General features: G+C 54.0%; 2 protein-coding genes across 9 annotated transcripts in view; both read left to right on the forward strand.

Moving 5' to 3' along the window:
- CLN8 (CLN8 transmembrane ER and ERGIC protein) overlaps positions 1–13,980 on the forward strand; it is a 130,464-nt gene extending 116,484 nt beyond the window's left edge. The window contains exon 4 of the transcript XR_009258854.1: positions 13,971–13,980. The gene's annotated coding sequence lies outside the window, so the exon portion shown is untranslated. The remainder of the gene's footprint in view (positions 1–13,970) is intronic.
- ARHGEF10 (Rho guanine nucleotide exchange factor 10) overlaps positions 1–15,029 on the forward strand; it is a 108,169-nt gene that overhangs the window by 63,437 nt on the left and 29,703 nt on the right. For all 8 annotated transcript variants that reach the window (XM_058719813.1, XM_058719817.1, XM_058719814.1 and 5 more), the window contains 5 exons: positions 3,042–3,212; positions 4,843–4,988; positions 9,326–9,498; positions 14,271–14,386; positions 14,773–14,900. In XM_058719813.1, the coding sequence (XP_058575796.1) occupies positions 3,042–3,212; positions 4,843–4,988; positions 9,326–9,498; positions 14,271–14,386; positions 14,773–14,900 (734 nt within the window). The remainder of the gene's footprint in view (positions 1–3,041; positions 3,213–4,842; positions 4,989–9,325; positions 9,499–14,270; positions 14,387–14,772; positions 14,901–15,029) is intronic.

The raw sequence follows: 15,029 nt of genomic DNA on the forward strand, positions 1-15,029 counted from the left end.
GCCCTGGGGGCGGGCGCAGGCTCAGGAGACTGAGTGGAGACTCAGACCGACCGTGCCGGCCGTGAGCTTGGTGCACAGACGGTCCAGGGAGCGGCAGGTTCCCCGGAGAAGAGGTTTCCCAGCGGACCTTCCCCGTTGTTCAGACTAACGCTATTCAGACTAGTACATGTGTTGTTCCTGACGGGACTGGTTCCGAGCGGGGGTACGAAATACCGTCCGGGGAAGCCCGGCCCACTCCCGTGTGATGCACTGTCCATGTGTACCCCTCGTCCACTCCAAAGCCCGTGACCCCGCGACCGGGGGCGCTCTGCACCCACCTCCCGGAACTGCCTGAAAATGGCATTTCTGAGGACGGTCCCACTGGCCCCTGCGGCGTCGGGTCTCTTAGATCCCTCAGCTTGCCCTCCCGAGGACGTCGGGCGGCTTTGCCCGGCTTACCGACTCCTTTTATGCAGAGGAGTCGTGAAAATAGGAAGAAAAAGGTACAGACGTGAAACGTGAACATTGGCTGCTTCTGTGGTTATTCTCGTCTTTCTCCCTTTTCCACTTGTGTTTCCCGGCGCGTGTCCAGTCACACGAAAGTGTTAGATCAGGTGTCTGGTTTCCAAACGCCTGGGTCAGAATGTTAATAACAAAAGCCCGCTGATTTCCCCTGAGATCAGAATATCCGGGAAACGCGTTTTATTCCTCCAGTTGACAAGTATTTGCCAGGCTCTCCGAACGTGAGGCTCCAGGCCTGCGTCCGTCCACCGCAGAGGGTGGCAGAGGGTGGTGAGGAAGAAAGGTGTCACATCCAGAAACCAGTTAGCTCCTTGTTTAGCTAGATGGGGACCAGCCTCCTGGGCCACAGGTGCTGGCGGTCGGTAGGTCATGACCCAGGCGCCAAGAGCAAAGACGGAAGCGCTTGTAACCCGTGCGGTGTATGTTCGAGTGCTTGGGCAGACCGCGCTTAGTGACGTGCTGCTAAGTGATCGCCGGTCGCCCGCGTTTACCGCGTGCCCCGAGGTACTGTCGGGTCGTCACACCTCGCTCGTGAGTAGCGTTTTGTCCTTAATTAAAGTCGGACGTAGTCTGCAGTCTGGCTTGTCGGCTTTTGGTTAGCCGTTAATAAATGACGGCAAACCTTTGGCCCAGGGTTTTACCAAAATCAATTTTTCCAGAAGGGTGAGAAGGCCGTGGGCAAGAGAACAAAAGCATCTCAGGACAAGCTCTGAGCCTCGTACTGCTTGAGAGCAAGGACATGGTCCTGGGTGACGTTTCTCTGATTTTTGTCTAAGAGCAGTGCCCTTAACAAAAGGCGGTGTGTTGCTGTCCCCCCCGCCATTGTTTCCTGGGGCTATGGTGTTCCTCCCCCACCCCTCCCCGTCCTACCTGGGCACCCGGGAGACTCACCCGAGATGTCTCCAGACGTGTGAGTGGGCTCCCTGGTGGCCCACCCTCTGTCCCTCAGGGTTCACTCTGGGGGTGGCTCAGGGAGGGTCCGGGTTACTTAGGGAGATGCACAGCAGGAGTCGGACGGGGTGAAGTTTGTGCACCTGAGAGGGCTGCGTGGGGGCGCCTGGAGACCCAGCTCCCAGGAGCTGGAGGACAGTGCCCTCCCTCCCTCCTGAACTGTCAGTGCGTGGGCAGGGACGGCCTGGTGACTGGCATGCTTCCTTCCCCTCCTGTGACCCGTCAGCACCCTGCCCTCCTTGTCTCTGTGCTGATCCCTGGCTCTCCTGTGCCCGGGCCCCTGTGGCGCCAGGACCCCGCAGCCTTCCCTGAACCTTACCCACTCTCCTGGGCCTGCGGGTTCCGACACGTGGTCCTCCTGGAATTCGTCTCGCTGTATCCCGCTCCTGTCTCCTGTCCTGCGTTGTCCCCAAATAAGTAACAGTCCGGAGAGAACGACGGACTCCCCTCTTCCCTCACGTGGTTCTGTCCCGGCATCTGGTGGGTCCTCCCTGCTGCTTGTCCTGATGGCGCTCAGATAGCAGGTAGATGCTGCCAGCAGGTGACGGTGGAGCCAGAACCCATCGTGAGACTGTCGACTTCCCTTGCCAGGATTTGATGTGACTCACGGGGGCGCAGATGTATCGCAGCTCAGCATACAGTGTTCGTTCAGACCAGAAGTATTTCATCATTTGTGCTGTGCTTTGTTTTTTCCCGATAGAAAACGAAAAGCAGGTTTAGCAGACGAGGGTGCCGTTGAGTTCGAGCTCGGGTTAAGCAGGTGTTAGCGTGGGGAGGCCGGGTGGAGGGCCAGGCTGGCCCGAGGGGGGCGCGTCCGCACGCATCTGCCACCCCCAGCAGAGGTCAGCACGTCGTCTGTGGCAGCTGGAACGCGGAAGGGCCTGTGTGGAATCGAGGTGGCGACGTCAGGACTGTCACTTAGATGTCACTCTTGAGAGCGTCCCCTGTGTTTGACCCACGTGATGTCATTCTGTTGGTGACCACGTCACTCCCTGCCGCACATCCTTCCTGCAGCCTGCTCGTCCTTTTGTGGCCCTGCAGGCGCGGACAGAGGTTTCTGGCAGAGGTGGGGCGCCCGGGGTGGGGCGAGGCCCTGCCGTGTGCGGGGAAGCCGGGGCTGCGGCCCGAGGCGCCCCAGCAGCTGTGCCCACTTGGCGTTCGGGAGCGGACCTGTTGAAACACAGCAGCTGGAGCCGTGCGTGGGGCCGGGCTCCGTTGGTCCGGCTCCGCCAGAGGGAAATGGTCTAGGCCTGACCTTGAACACTGCTGCCGGGCACGGGACGTTTCCGAGATGTGGTGTGCCTGTGATTATGGTGCCTGTTATTGGAAAACGCTGGCTTCCTCCATCAGCAAAGCCACTGAGTGAGTTTGTTTTTGCACAAGGAGCCGCTCTGGTGTTCAGCCAAACCGTGAGTCAGCTAGCTTACCATCCTGGCCGTCGTGCTCATTCTATTCCTCCCCGCAAGTAGCCCGAGCGCTGCCGGCTCGTGCGCCACGTGGGTGTTGGCCGGACGCATGCCTGTGCAGCCGTCTGCGCCTCCGCACCAGCAAGCACGTGCCCCCTGTTCACCGTGTTTCTTCTCCCCAAGGACATGCTGAAGAACACGTCCAAAGGGCACCCTGACCGGCTGCCCCTTCAGATGGCACTGACGGAGCTGGAGACGTTGGCGGAGAAGCTCAACGAGAGGAAGAGGGACGCTGACCAGCGCTGTGAGATCAAGCACGTGGCCAAAGCCATAAACGAGCGATACCTGAACAAGGTTGCCCGAGGCGTCCCGGTCTGGGCTGGTGTTCGGTTTGCTTTGTACTAATGAGCCACCCGTATGTCACCTGCTTGCTACTAATCTCGTGGACGCTTTGCAGTGATGCCGTGGCCCAGAGCCCTGGTCTGGAAGCCGGTGGGGAGCGTCAGGCGGGTCGTGGCACATTTTCTCGGGGAAGGGGCTCCCACGGTCATTAGACCCGCAGACGGGTCCGGGACCGCCATGGCGGTTCCCATCAGCTCTTGTAGCTGAATCTGTTGCCAGAATGCAGTCTTTCCTTTTGGATGGTCACGATAAAATCAGGAAGTGTTGCTTACGTTCTCACCTGCACCCGTCTGTGCGTGTCCTAAGCTGTGTTCATCATGGAAACGGGCCAAAATATGGCAGGAAAGCAGCTCCTGGGCAGAGCTCTGTTTCCTCTTTACGTTCACAATTCCTTTTCCTGCAACACTAAGCTGGTTTTAGGTGGGCTTTTCCATAGCTATGCATGGCTCTGGCCCCCGGAAGAAGTTATTGACAGGAGCTGTCAATAGATAGATAGATAGATAGATAGTTATCTATCATATGTATCGTTGCTAATGTCACCTTTTGTTTTTGTCATTAGGGGTAATTTCTGAGCACAAAGTGACACTTGGTAGTTTAACTACGAGAACTTTACTGTATTACGTTTTAAGGAACGGGTTTTCCTGATTTTCTAAGTGATTTGTATGGGAATTTCTATGAGCCAAAAATTGCATTAAATGACAGTTTGCGTGGTTCAGAGTCATGCCCGCTTGTGGTCACAGCGTTTGCAAACCTGTGCGGCACAGAGTGAGCCCAGGCGGACGAGGAGGCAGAGCCGTGTCGCTCACTACCAATTCCGTACCTGTGCGCACAGCCCCGTTACCCTGTGAGCACGTCAAGAATAGGTAGGCGGTGAGCTCGGCCGCTGCAGATTTACAATCCAGACACGCTACTGATCATCTGGGCTGAGGGTTCCAGATGTCCTTTTGGGCTGAATTGTTGCAAGAAGTCCGACTTCTGTGTGACTTACTTCAGTTTACTAATTAATACAAAGCATGTCTCCGAAGACCAAGGGTGTCGTGTTTGGCTCAATGAAATAAAATGTGGGGAATCACAAGAAGCAAAGATGTTTCCATAATTGTTACCCTGGGAAGAGTAAGACCAAGTAGCATTGCACTCGTAAGTACTCTCGGCTGTGCGGTGTTGTAAAGAACAGAGTGGTGGCCAGGTGTGGACGGCGGTGTGTGAGGAATGGAGCAGGCACTCGGGCACGTCATCTAAGGAGAAGGGAATATGATGAGCGCTGGGTGGAAACCAATGAGCCCTCCTTGCCGGAGGCATTGTGTTTACGAGGACAGGGTTAGTCTCCTCTCGCTGTTGAGGATAACTGCAGACGCTGGCCATACAACTATTTAGCTTAAAAAAAAAAAAGCCACTTTCTGAATTCTTAATAGCATACATATGAAGCGTGCTTGCCTTGAAAGTACATGGACTCTCCGTGAGAAAAATCTGTAAACGTTGACACTCTATATGCCTATATCTTGCAAGACTTTTGCTCACCTGTTTTCTTCTTTTGATGAACTTGATTGTGGGAACCGTGTCGACCGTGACCTTGAATGTTCAGCTTCTCAGCAGTGGGAATCGGTACCTCGTGCGGTCTGACGATATGATCGAAACCGTGTACAACGACAGAGGGGAGATCATGAAAACCAAGGAGCGTCGGATCTTCATGCTGAGTGATGTGTTGGTGTGTGCCACGGTCAGCACACGGTGAGCGTCCGCCGCGGCCACCGGGGTATCTTCACACTCGCGTGTGGGGCGCGTCCCGGCTGAGCGGGTGACTCCGTGATCGCTCCCATCCGTGCTGCGCTGGTCTATGTGCACGTCTTCGTCCCTCTCCTGGGATTGCGGGGGACCAGGTCCCAATCAAGCCGAGGGTTTGCGGAGAGTCGGGTCCCCAACAAGCTGAGGGCTAAATGGGTGCAGTGTTGGGGTGCCCAGGGGGCTCAGCTCGTTAAGCGTCCCATGTCAGCTCAGGTTATGGTCTCAGGGACAATGGGTTCAAGCCCCGTGTCGGGCTCTGTGCTGACAGCTCACAGCCTGGAGCCTGCCTTGGATTCTGTCTCCTTCTCTCTCTCTCTGCCCCTCCCCTGCTCACACTCTGTCACTCTCTTAAAAAGCATGAATAAACACTTGAAAAATTAAAAAAATACTAAAGGGGTCCATTGTTAAGTCGCCAGGTCACTGCTGGAGGAGATTAGGGATGTTTGGCCTATTTCTCTTTAAACGTAAGGCCAGTGTTGGAACCAGAAGCTACATTGAGTTTCTTTTATTTGCCTCCTAAATCATTCTGCAGTCTTGTTGTGATCATTGCTCACTCAGATTTTTCTCCTTAGCTGCCTCTCTGCGAATACATTTTTGATGAGTGCGTCTTATATAATTATATTGGAGGCATTTATGTTCACTGTGAAACCGAAGAAACGAGGGTATAGTGCTTCAGCATTTCCTACACTTAAATTTGTTTATTGTTAGAACTGCTTCCCAGGGTGCCTGGGGGCTCAGTCGGTTAATTATCCAACTTCGGCTCAGGTCATGATTTCACCGCTTGAGAGTTCGAGCCCTGTGTCGGGCTCTGCTGACAGCTCAGAGCCTGGAGCCTGCTTCAGATTCTGTGTGTGTGTCACTCTCTCTCTGCCCCTCCCCTGCGCTCGCTCGCTCTCTCTTTCTCTCAAAAATAAATAAAGATTACAAAAAAACCTCCCAACACCTAGAATATTGTAGCTGGTTGAATCTGAGAAGTTACACGAAGAGGTGGATTGTAAGGGAACTGAGGTAAAATGGCATGTTTTGAATTGAATGCTCTGGGTGCTTTATAAAGTCACACACGCTGACATCCTGAGCCAGCTCGTCATGGCTTGAGAAGGATTGCTGTTCACACTCAGGAGCTTGGGAGATGGTTTCCAAACCACTGCCTGCTTGAAATCGCCCACCGTGTGTGTTTACAGCGTGGAGACTGGCCAGGGAGACAGTGAGGCCTTCCCCTCCCAGCGGAAGCCAGGCATTAGGCCCTCCCCAGCACAGGCTGAGTGGGGCCCCAGCGGGCAGCCGGGTGGGAGAGTCTCTATGGGCTTACGCTGCACAGCCGGGGTTCCAGCCCCGTCCCAGCCCGGCCTTCTCAGGACATTGGGAACCACCCCATCTCGCTGAGCCTCACACCCGTGCTCATATGGTGGGGAAGCCAGCCACCCCTGGGACCTCTGTGAGGGTCCAGCCCAGGACCATCGTCAGACTTCCAGCTCAGCGCCTGGCACGGTCCTGCCCAGTAACCATCACCTCTGTTAGGGCTCCTCCTTGGCCACACTTGATCTGAGGCAGCTACGAGATAAGGCTGGAAAATCTACCAATTTTATTTTATATTGATTATTATTTATTTTAAAGTTTATTTATTTTGAGAGAGACAGAGACAGTATGAGTGGGGGAGGGGCAGAGAGAGAGAGAGAGAGAGAGAGAGAGAGAGAGAGAGAATCCCAAGCAGGCTCTGTGCTGCCAGCACAGAGCTGATGTGGGGCTTGAACTCACGAAACCGTGAGATCGTGACCTGAGCCGAAACCAAGAGTCGGGGGCTTAACTGACCGAGCCGCCCAGGCGCCCCTGGGAAATCTACCAATTTTAAACGACCACCCCCTTTGGCAAGAATCCTGTTTGTTTGGTCCCTGTCAGTGGCTCAGCCTTTATCGTTCGATTTGCCGTGGCCACACTTTGACCTCTGGAAGCAGCCACGTTTGGTGTGGTCTGGTCCCTGCCTTCGTCCACATGTAGAAAGGAGCAGCCAGTGGCGTCCGTGCGTTGTGAGGTGTGTCCCGAGTCTGGACGCCCGGGGAGGGTTGCGGGGTGTGTCTCCCCAGCAAGACCTTTCTGCTCTTGGCTTCCCAGCCCGTGTGCTGCTTCCTGCAACACGGAAGTTAATGGCACGTGGTTAGCAGCATGGCTCCCAGGCTTAACTGCCCAGGAAGCGCCCCCACCCCCCATTCCCAGGTGAAGCCAGTGCCTTTTCCCCACACTGGCTCTGGGCGAGGCTGCCCCAGACGCCCCCTGCCTGCCCGGGAGGTGCTGCCATGAAAGATGAGGTCACACAGTGAGATGACTTTGTAGACAGCTCAGCACAGAGCAGATGTGGGTGTTTCTTGCCCAACGTATTTGCTGTTCGTAAGCAACCTTTGTCTGAATGTAGTGGGAGGGCCACCCTCCCTGCACGTGGCATCATGCATCTCGTGGGCAGCCCAGGTGCGTGATCCACCAAAGGAGCCGCGTCCATTTGGTTCTTTTGAAATTTGTATGTAATTTTAAAAATTTCAATGGGGCGCCTGGGTGGCACAGTCGGTTAAGCGTCCGACTTCAGCCAGGTCACGATCTCGCGGTCCGTGAGTTCAAGCCCCGTGTCAGGCTCTGGGCTGATGGCTCGGAGCCTGGAGCCTGTTTCCGATTCTGTGTCTCCCTCTCTCTGCCCCTCCCCGTTCATGCTCTGTCTCTCTCTGTCCCAAAAATAAATAAAAAACGTTGAAAAAAAAATTAAAAATTTCAAGCCGAATAAGAAACGAATGAATCCTTAAAAATGGATGTAGCTGTGTTAGCTGCCAGGTCTATTTTTTAAAATAATGCCCAGGCTGTGGCATAGATCCCGAGTTTTGACACCTTTTTACAAAGTGAGTAAAGAGGAATAGTTCAGTTCCCCCTGATGTGTTATCAGCGACTCTCCTGGAAGGTGGTGAAGGGAGGACCCACTTTGCTCTGGCTGAGATGTTAAAATAGCCCCAGGAGACCCCCTGATAACCTCAGAACATCGAGATCCCAAACCTCTGCAGAAGCAAAGATTTTTGATTCAAATAGGATGGGTAGAAATTTGAGGTCAAGTTCACAAACCTCTTCATTTTTAAATATAAAGCACATCTAATTCATAGAACTCAGTCTTTCATTTCCTAGCAGCGTCTGAACTTTGCCTTCTCCCCCTTCCCGTGTGGGCTACAAGCTGAAAAGCAAACCCTTTCATAGCAGAGAGAGGTCCAGGAGCTTTGGTCCCAGCTGACTCCTATCAGGTCAAGGATTTCAGTTTAAAGCATGCTGTCTGACATTTTGGTTATTCCCAAATACATTTTGATTGGAAAAAAAAAATCTCAAAGAAAGCAAATTGATTATCAGTAGGAGTAAGAACATTGATTGCTTCAGAGGGGTGGGGTTTTCCTGGTCACCTGGAGGGCCTCAGGGTGCTGGCAGCCCTATAGCCTGGACTGGGGGGTGGTCACACAGGTGTCTGCTCTGGCATTTTCCACCTACCTGCACCAGTATGCTTGGTATGTTTTTCTGCGTGCTTCATTTTATTGTTAAAGAAGAAAATAGTCTATGTAGGTCATGGGATTTTTTTTCTGTAAATTCTACACAGCCAATAAGTAAAAAATATTTTTAATATTTGTTTACTTTTGAGAGAAAGAGACACACAGAGCACAAGCAGGGGAGGGGCAGAGAGAGGGGGAGACACAGAATCTGAAGACACAGAATCAGCTCCAGGCTGAACCACAAGATCATGACCTGGGCCAAAGTCGGATGCTCAACTAACTGAGCCACCCAGCTGCCCCCACAGTCAATAAGTATTTTAAACATGGAGTATGATGACATGATTCAATCTTATTAAAATGCTTATGCCACAACCAACAGTACGAGGAACTTTAAGGTTTATTCAAATGAAATGACCAGAGAATATCTCTGTCCACCTTGGAGAGTTTCCCTGTTAACAGTATTTGCCAGAATCCACGAGCATCTTTGCTCAAAGAGTCATCAGGGGTCTTCCAGTTCATTCCCTCTAAGCTCTTGTGGGAAACTGAGAGCTCTCTGGGAGATCAGCATTCGTGTTCTCCCGTTTTCCTGGATTAGACAGTGAAGAATTCCTACCCTCTCATCTAAGGGGAGGCCTCATTATGGAACCAAGTGGTAACTGTTGGTAAGAAGGTCATGAGCAGGATGTTTCAATAGGTGGATGTTACTCACCTGACTAAGGGATATAAAAAGTATCAAGACTTGCGCACGTAATTAACCATGAAATAACGATGTTTCAGCACCTCGGACAGCAGCACGATGTCCACCAGCCAAAGGTATTTGTTAAAGTGGAGTGTTCCTCTCGGACACGTAGAAGTAATAGAGTACGGCAATAATGAAGGTGCTGGAGAAAACAGGTGTCCCCCGGTGTACCCACCTGAGAGCCTGGCGGTTGTTGCCAACGCTAAGCCAAGTAAGTGACACTTGTACTAACGTGCTTGTGCGTCGTGGGGCTGGCATCTGCACTGACCTAATAGACCCTGTTTCCGTGGCCTCAACATGAATCCAAGGACCCAGGTAGATGGTCAAGCCGTTGGATGATGTCATCTTTGGCGCCTGTGTTTTATGTTGGCTGACAAGTGTAGACTGAACCCTCATCTTTGAGCTGGTCTCCACTGGTGTGCATCCTGTGGGTTTATGGGGAAGCCCCATCACATGGGTGCATTCAGTCTCCCCAGGTTTGATTTCTGTTCTGTTCTGCATTTCCCACATAAGCAGTTAGGGCTCTGGCTCCTGTCTCCTCTGAGTGTGCACTGAGTTGCCACACAGGACATCCTTGAGTGTGTGGATCTGGGTTGTAGGTTCAGCTCTGCATGGACCAGCCCAGGAAGCCCTTTCTCTCTTCCCCAGGCTCCTCGTGGAGGGGGTGCTGGGCTGTGCGCCTGACGGGGTGAGATGAGCCAAGGGAGTCCTGATAACTTTGGCAATGCTTCAACAGTTGTGTAATATTTCTTACTAAATATTACTGTGGTCTTTGGACTGTGGATTTTGGAATAGCATAGTATTCATGACTTTCTCCTTCCCTCTCTCTTTTAATCCAAATAAAACCTGGCTGAGTTTCACTCACTTGCTGGCCTCTGCCCGAGTTATGAATGAGAACTTTCAGTAAGCCTTTTTATGCATGGAATGAGCCTTTATATTAAACATTAATGCTTTTGAAGTATGTATTTTGAAAGAGAGAACATGAGTGGGGGAGGGGCAGAGAGAGGGAGACACAGAATCTGAAGCCGTCTCCAGGCTCCTGGGTGTCAGCACAGAGCCCAACGTGGGGCTCGAACCCACGAACTGTGAGATCATGACCTGAGCTGAAGTTGGACGCTCAACCAACTGACCCACCCAGGCAACCTAGGGATTGTTGCATCTGAAAGGAAGGGCTTTAAGGTCAGTGTGGAGCTGCGTGGACTTGGGGACCTGAGACGCTGCTTTGGGGCCTAGCGGCCCTTGTCCCATGTTTCATCCTGTGTTCCTCTTGCTCTCGTGGCTTCTGTTACATGTGCGGTCAGATGCCGGGAGAACGAAGCATTGGGTCAGAGAAGGAAAACTGAATCACTGCTGGTTACTTGGTAAACTGTCTTTCTCAGAACAACAAAGAGCAGAATGAAGGTGGCTGGTGATGTTCCGGTGATACCAGCTTCTCCAGGAGAAAGAGTTAACGTGCTTGTCCGTCCATGGAGGAATCGCCCATCGTTAACAGACAGTGGCCATGGAAGGGTTTGATTGGGAATTTTCTGGACGCAGCTTTCCAGATGGAAAGGCCTCAAGGAAGCTCCAGGAAGCAGTGTTCGTGGCTCTGGAGTCCTGGGTTTGCAGGGTCACTGCCCACCCTGATGTCCCGGTTTCCTGACACAGTCATTTAATGGTGTCAGTTCTGTGTTGGACGTGTTACTTGTTTCAGCATTAACGTTTTTATCATGGTGTTCCTACAGTACGGCTCACCCACCTTACGTGGACAGTGGGCGTTACCTTGGCGGTGACCGGTGGACAGACACTGCCCAGAGCTGGGGGTCCGGTGGGCACCAAGACTACAGTTCAGGAGGTCCCCACACACGGACGTCTGTGGGATGTCTGTTTGCTGGGTTCCAGGTTTAGGGGTGCAGCTTTGCTGTGTGGCCATCAGTCCCGTGGTTTCCCTGTCCACACGGTGGATTGCAATTTCAGCTCTGGGCTCTGAAAAGACCGGTGTGGAGTAAATGTGTTTGGTGGTTTAAATGCCTTCCAGGTTAAAGATAATTTTTTTTAACAAATTAAAATGTGTAGATTCCGTGTGCGTTAGAAGACCGAACTCAAGTCGGGCTTCTCTGGGGCAATTTCAGGCTTCTGGGCAGGGGGTCTGGGCTCCTGTGCTCCAGAGGCGCCGGCTGGGAACGTGGTCACTGGCGAGTTCTGCAGCAGGGGTCATCCCACCTGGTCCAGACTCATCAGGAATGAGGGACAGTCTGCTGTTGGGGCCAGAAAGTGACCCACTCTGTGTAGCCGATCCATAGTATTGACCTCCTTCGCACCAGCCTGCGGCCAGCGAGCGGCTTAGTTTTCGTGCAGATAGAACCGTGCCCGTCCACGAGTCACGGTGCAGCAGGCCTGTGCCCAGCGGCTCAGGGTTTTTATAGAACGGCTTCAGATGCGCCCACACTGCTTGTGTTCCTTCGGATTCTCTTGATTTGTCATGCCTCGATTATTTCGAGCCGCGAAGTAGGAACGATTGTGCTCTGTGGATAGCCGCATGACTCTCCTGCTGTTGGGATGGCTGTGCTCTGAAAGCCAGCCCGGAAAATTCGGTGTGTTATTCAGTGCTGGAGATGGAGTGTGGGCGTCACTGCGTAGCAACCACTGTCAGGAGCTGCCGGCATGGCCGCCGTGCGTGGGCCCCAGGAGCCGCACACACGCCTCGTCCCCAGAAGAGCTGCCGGGTTGGCCTCCCTGGCCCGTGACGTTTCATTGGCGCTAACGTCTGCGCTGCGGGCCAGTGCCCCCGGGTGCATGCCGGGTCCTCTGCGACCCCACCGCTTCGTTGCAGAAAACAGGCCTCTTGAAGTTATTTCGCAAAATTCCGTGCTTTGTTCCGGGGTGACTGAAAAGTTTTCACGGACACTGTGAGTCGGAGCTGGCGACCTCAGAGCCCCCGTTGCCGCCTCCGCCCCCACAGCTGGGTTATGTGCACGGGGCCGCAGCCTGTCTGGGAGTGCATTCACGGGAGAATGAATTTACCTGTCGCCAGAGACAAGGTGTTTTCTTTCTTTCTTTTTTAACGTTCATTTATTTATTTTGAGAGAGACAGAGAGAGCTCACGTGCGCAAGCAGGCGAGGGGCAGAGAGGGAGAGAGAGAATCCCGAGCAGGCTCCACGCTATCAGCGCAGAGCCTGACACGGGGCTCGAACTCATGAACTGTGAGGTTGTGAGCTGAGCTGAGATCAGGAGTCAGAAGGTTACCCGACTCAGCCCCCAGGCACCCCAGGGTTTTCCTCATGCAGGGTCCTTACAGCCTCCGTCCGTTCACCGGCACGTCTGGGGCACCCCCAGTTTTCAGGGAACTGTGCTAAGGGGGGGCCTGGGAGGGGATGGGGTCTTCACTGGAGGAGACCCACCGTCGCCTCTTCAAACATGTCCTGAGGAGAAGGTCTTCAGACGTCTGGAGAAATGGGTGCAGGCTGAGCATGTTGTGGGGGAGCGCGTGCGACTGTGTAGGATTCCGTCCCGTCGCTGTCCCTGAAGATGAGTGTGAAAGTCACCGGCATGGCTGTACTTGTCCGTCCTCGGGGGCACACAGGGTGGGCGGGACCGGCACGTGCCCAGAGTGTTGCTGATTTTCGTGGGGCCCCATGGCGGGCTCTGCACGGACAGCTCGGAACCTGCCTCAGATCTCTGTCCCCCCCACCGCCCCATGTGCTGGGCCACGCGCACCGTGAAAACACAGGGCACCTTGTTCGCAATTCTTAAGGATTCTGAGTCACGGTCAGTGGAGCCTGGAACCAACCGGGAGACCTGGTTTCTTCTGGGCCACGCCTGAAAAACCGTCCCGGTGGTCACATGGGTCAACTTTACATCCTGTTCTTCCCTAACAGTACGTTTGTAATTTAAGATAATTTTGGCTGACAACATACGTACTCAATTTCATTTACTGAGTGTCGATGCCCAACCCGGCACAGCCTCGTGCTGAGCTCTGAGGCAGCTCTGACCACTGGCTCCTGGGCTGACGCCGCGAAGCTGGTGCCGTGGAAACATGAGCCCCGAGAGACACCTCTTGCTCACTCAGTGGAGCCTCCCCTCGTCCCTGGGTCGGAGCTCCTGCTCCGCCTGTTGCCGGTTACCGTCGAGGGGACGCGAGGCGGTATATTTCCGTGGACGTGGGAGAGAAGTGTGGCTACCACTGCACGTCCTTCAAAGTATGGGCTGTGAGTGTGGTTCTGTGTGCGAATCCTGCCTGTGTGACTGTGGGGGGAAGTGACAGAATACTTGGAACTGCGTCCTGTGACCTGCAGGCCGCCCTGAGTCCAGGGCAGCGGGGGGGCGGGCCCTGGAGGGACGCTGTCCCCCTCCCCCCTCCCCCCGGACACGAGAGTCCTGTCTGTGTTCCTGTTATTCACATTAGAGACAGCGCACTGGGGAGCCCACTCTGGTGTCGGATGACCCTGGTTACGGGAAATTTGGTTTGGGTCCGGTGCCGTGTGTAGACACCGCTTACCGCAATGACATCAATAAGGCTTAGAGAACACCCAGAGTGGTAAACCGTCCGTCAGAGCCAGAGCGTGAGATGTTCCATGAAACAGCTCACCGGCTCGGGTCACAAAGTTGAGGTCATGAAAGACAGACGCCCAAGGAACGGGCCTAGACTGGAGGAGAGTTAAGGAGACCAGAGCAGCTAAGTGCGCGTGGGACCGCGCACCGAGATGACGTGAGTGGGGAGGCTGCAGGTTACTTAGCGGTGCTGTGTCCGTGTGGCTCCGTGAGATCGTGGCGTCCCGGGACGCAGGGCGAAGGGCGTACGCGGGGGACCTCTGTGCGTCTTTCTTATGTCTGAAATCATTCCACAGTTAAAACTTAGAAAAGGAAAAACCACCGAGTGCTTGAAAGTACCCACTTTTTAAAAACATTCTAAGTCGACCAGAATCTTAATTTTAGTGCTTTCTGCCCCCGCCAGCGTAGGTGCAGACTGCGCTTCAGGCGCGTGCTGCTTGCTTGTTTTGCAGACCAGGTGTACGTGGGGCCGGGACAGCTGTACCAGGATCTGCAGAACCTCCTACATGACCTGAACGTCATCGGTCAGATTTCTCAGCTGATCGGTAACCTCAAGGGGAACTATCAGGTAACGGTCGAAGCCGCGTGACTCAGGATTCTTTTGTCACTTGTAAGTCCTTGTCAGAGCGTGGCCGTGCCTCCGGGTCCCACCAGACGTGACAATTACGGTGGTTTTAAGAACCAGTCCGACCGCGTGTTTTCTCCCGTTTCGGGTGGGGCGGGACTATTTCAGGGTCGCTGTCCTCCGTCTGCGCGTGGCCTTGAGTAGCAGTTCCCTCTCAGACATGTCTGAGCCAGACTGGCACACGGCCCGAGCCCCGGAGTTCGTGTTTGGAATCCAACAGAGCGTTACTGTCTCCTCTGAACTTTCCTGGTCCCGCCTTGCTGTCCTCCTTGCGCCGGCCCCACCTTGTTAACGCACGTAAAACGCGCACGTATGTGTTTCGTTGGCAGAACCTAAACCAGTCAGTAGCCCACGACTGGACGTCGGGTTTACAAAGGCTCATCTTGAAGAAAGAAGAGGAGATCAGGGCTGCGGACTGCTGCAGACTCCAGTTACAGCTTCCCGGGAAGCAGGACAAGTTAGTAGTGACCCTGCCAGGGGCCTCCTTGGCCGGCTGGGCAGCTCGCTCTGTCGTGACGCAGCCTTCGTGGTCTGGTGATGGCGCCGGGCAGGCAGGGTGCAGTGTCCTGGATGGGACACACTGTGG

Source organism: Neofelis nebulosa, chromosome 3 (assembly GCF_028018385.1).
Source record: "Neofelis nebulosa isolate mNeoNeb1 chromosome 3, mNeoNeb1.pri, whole genome shotgun sequence".
NCBI lineage: Eukaryota > Metazoa > Chordata > Mammalia > Carnivora > Felidae > Neofelis > Neofelis nebulosa.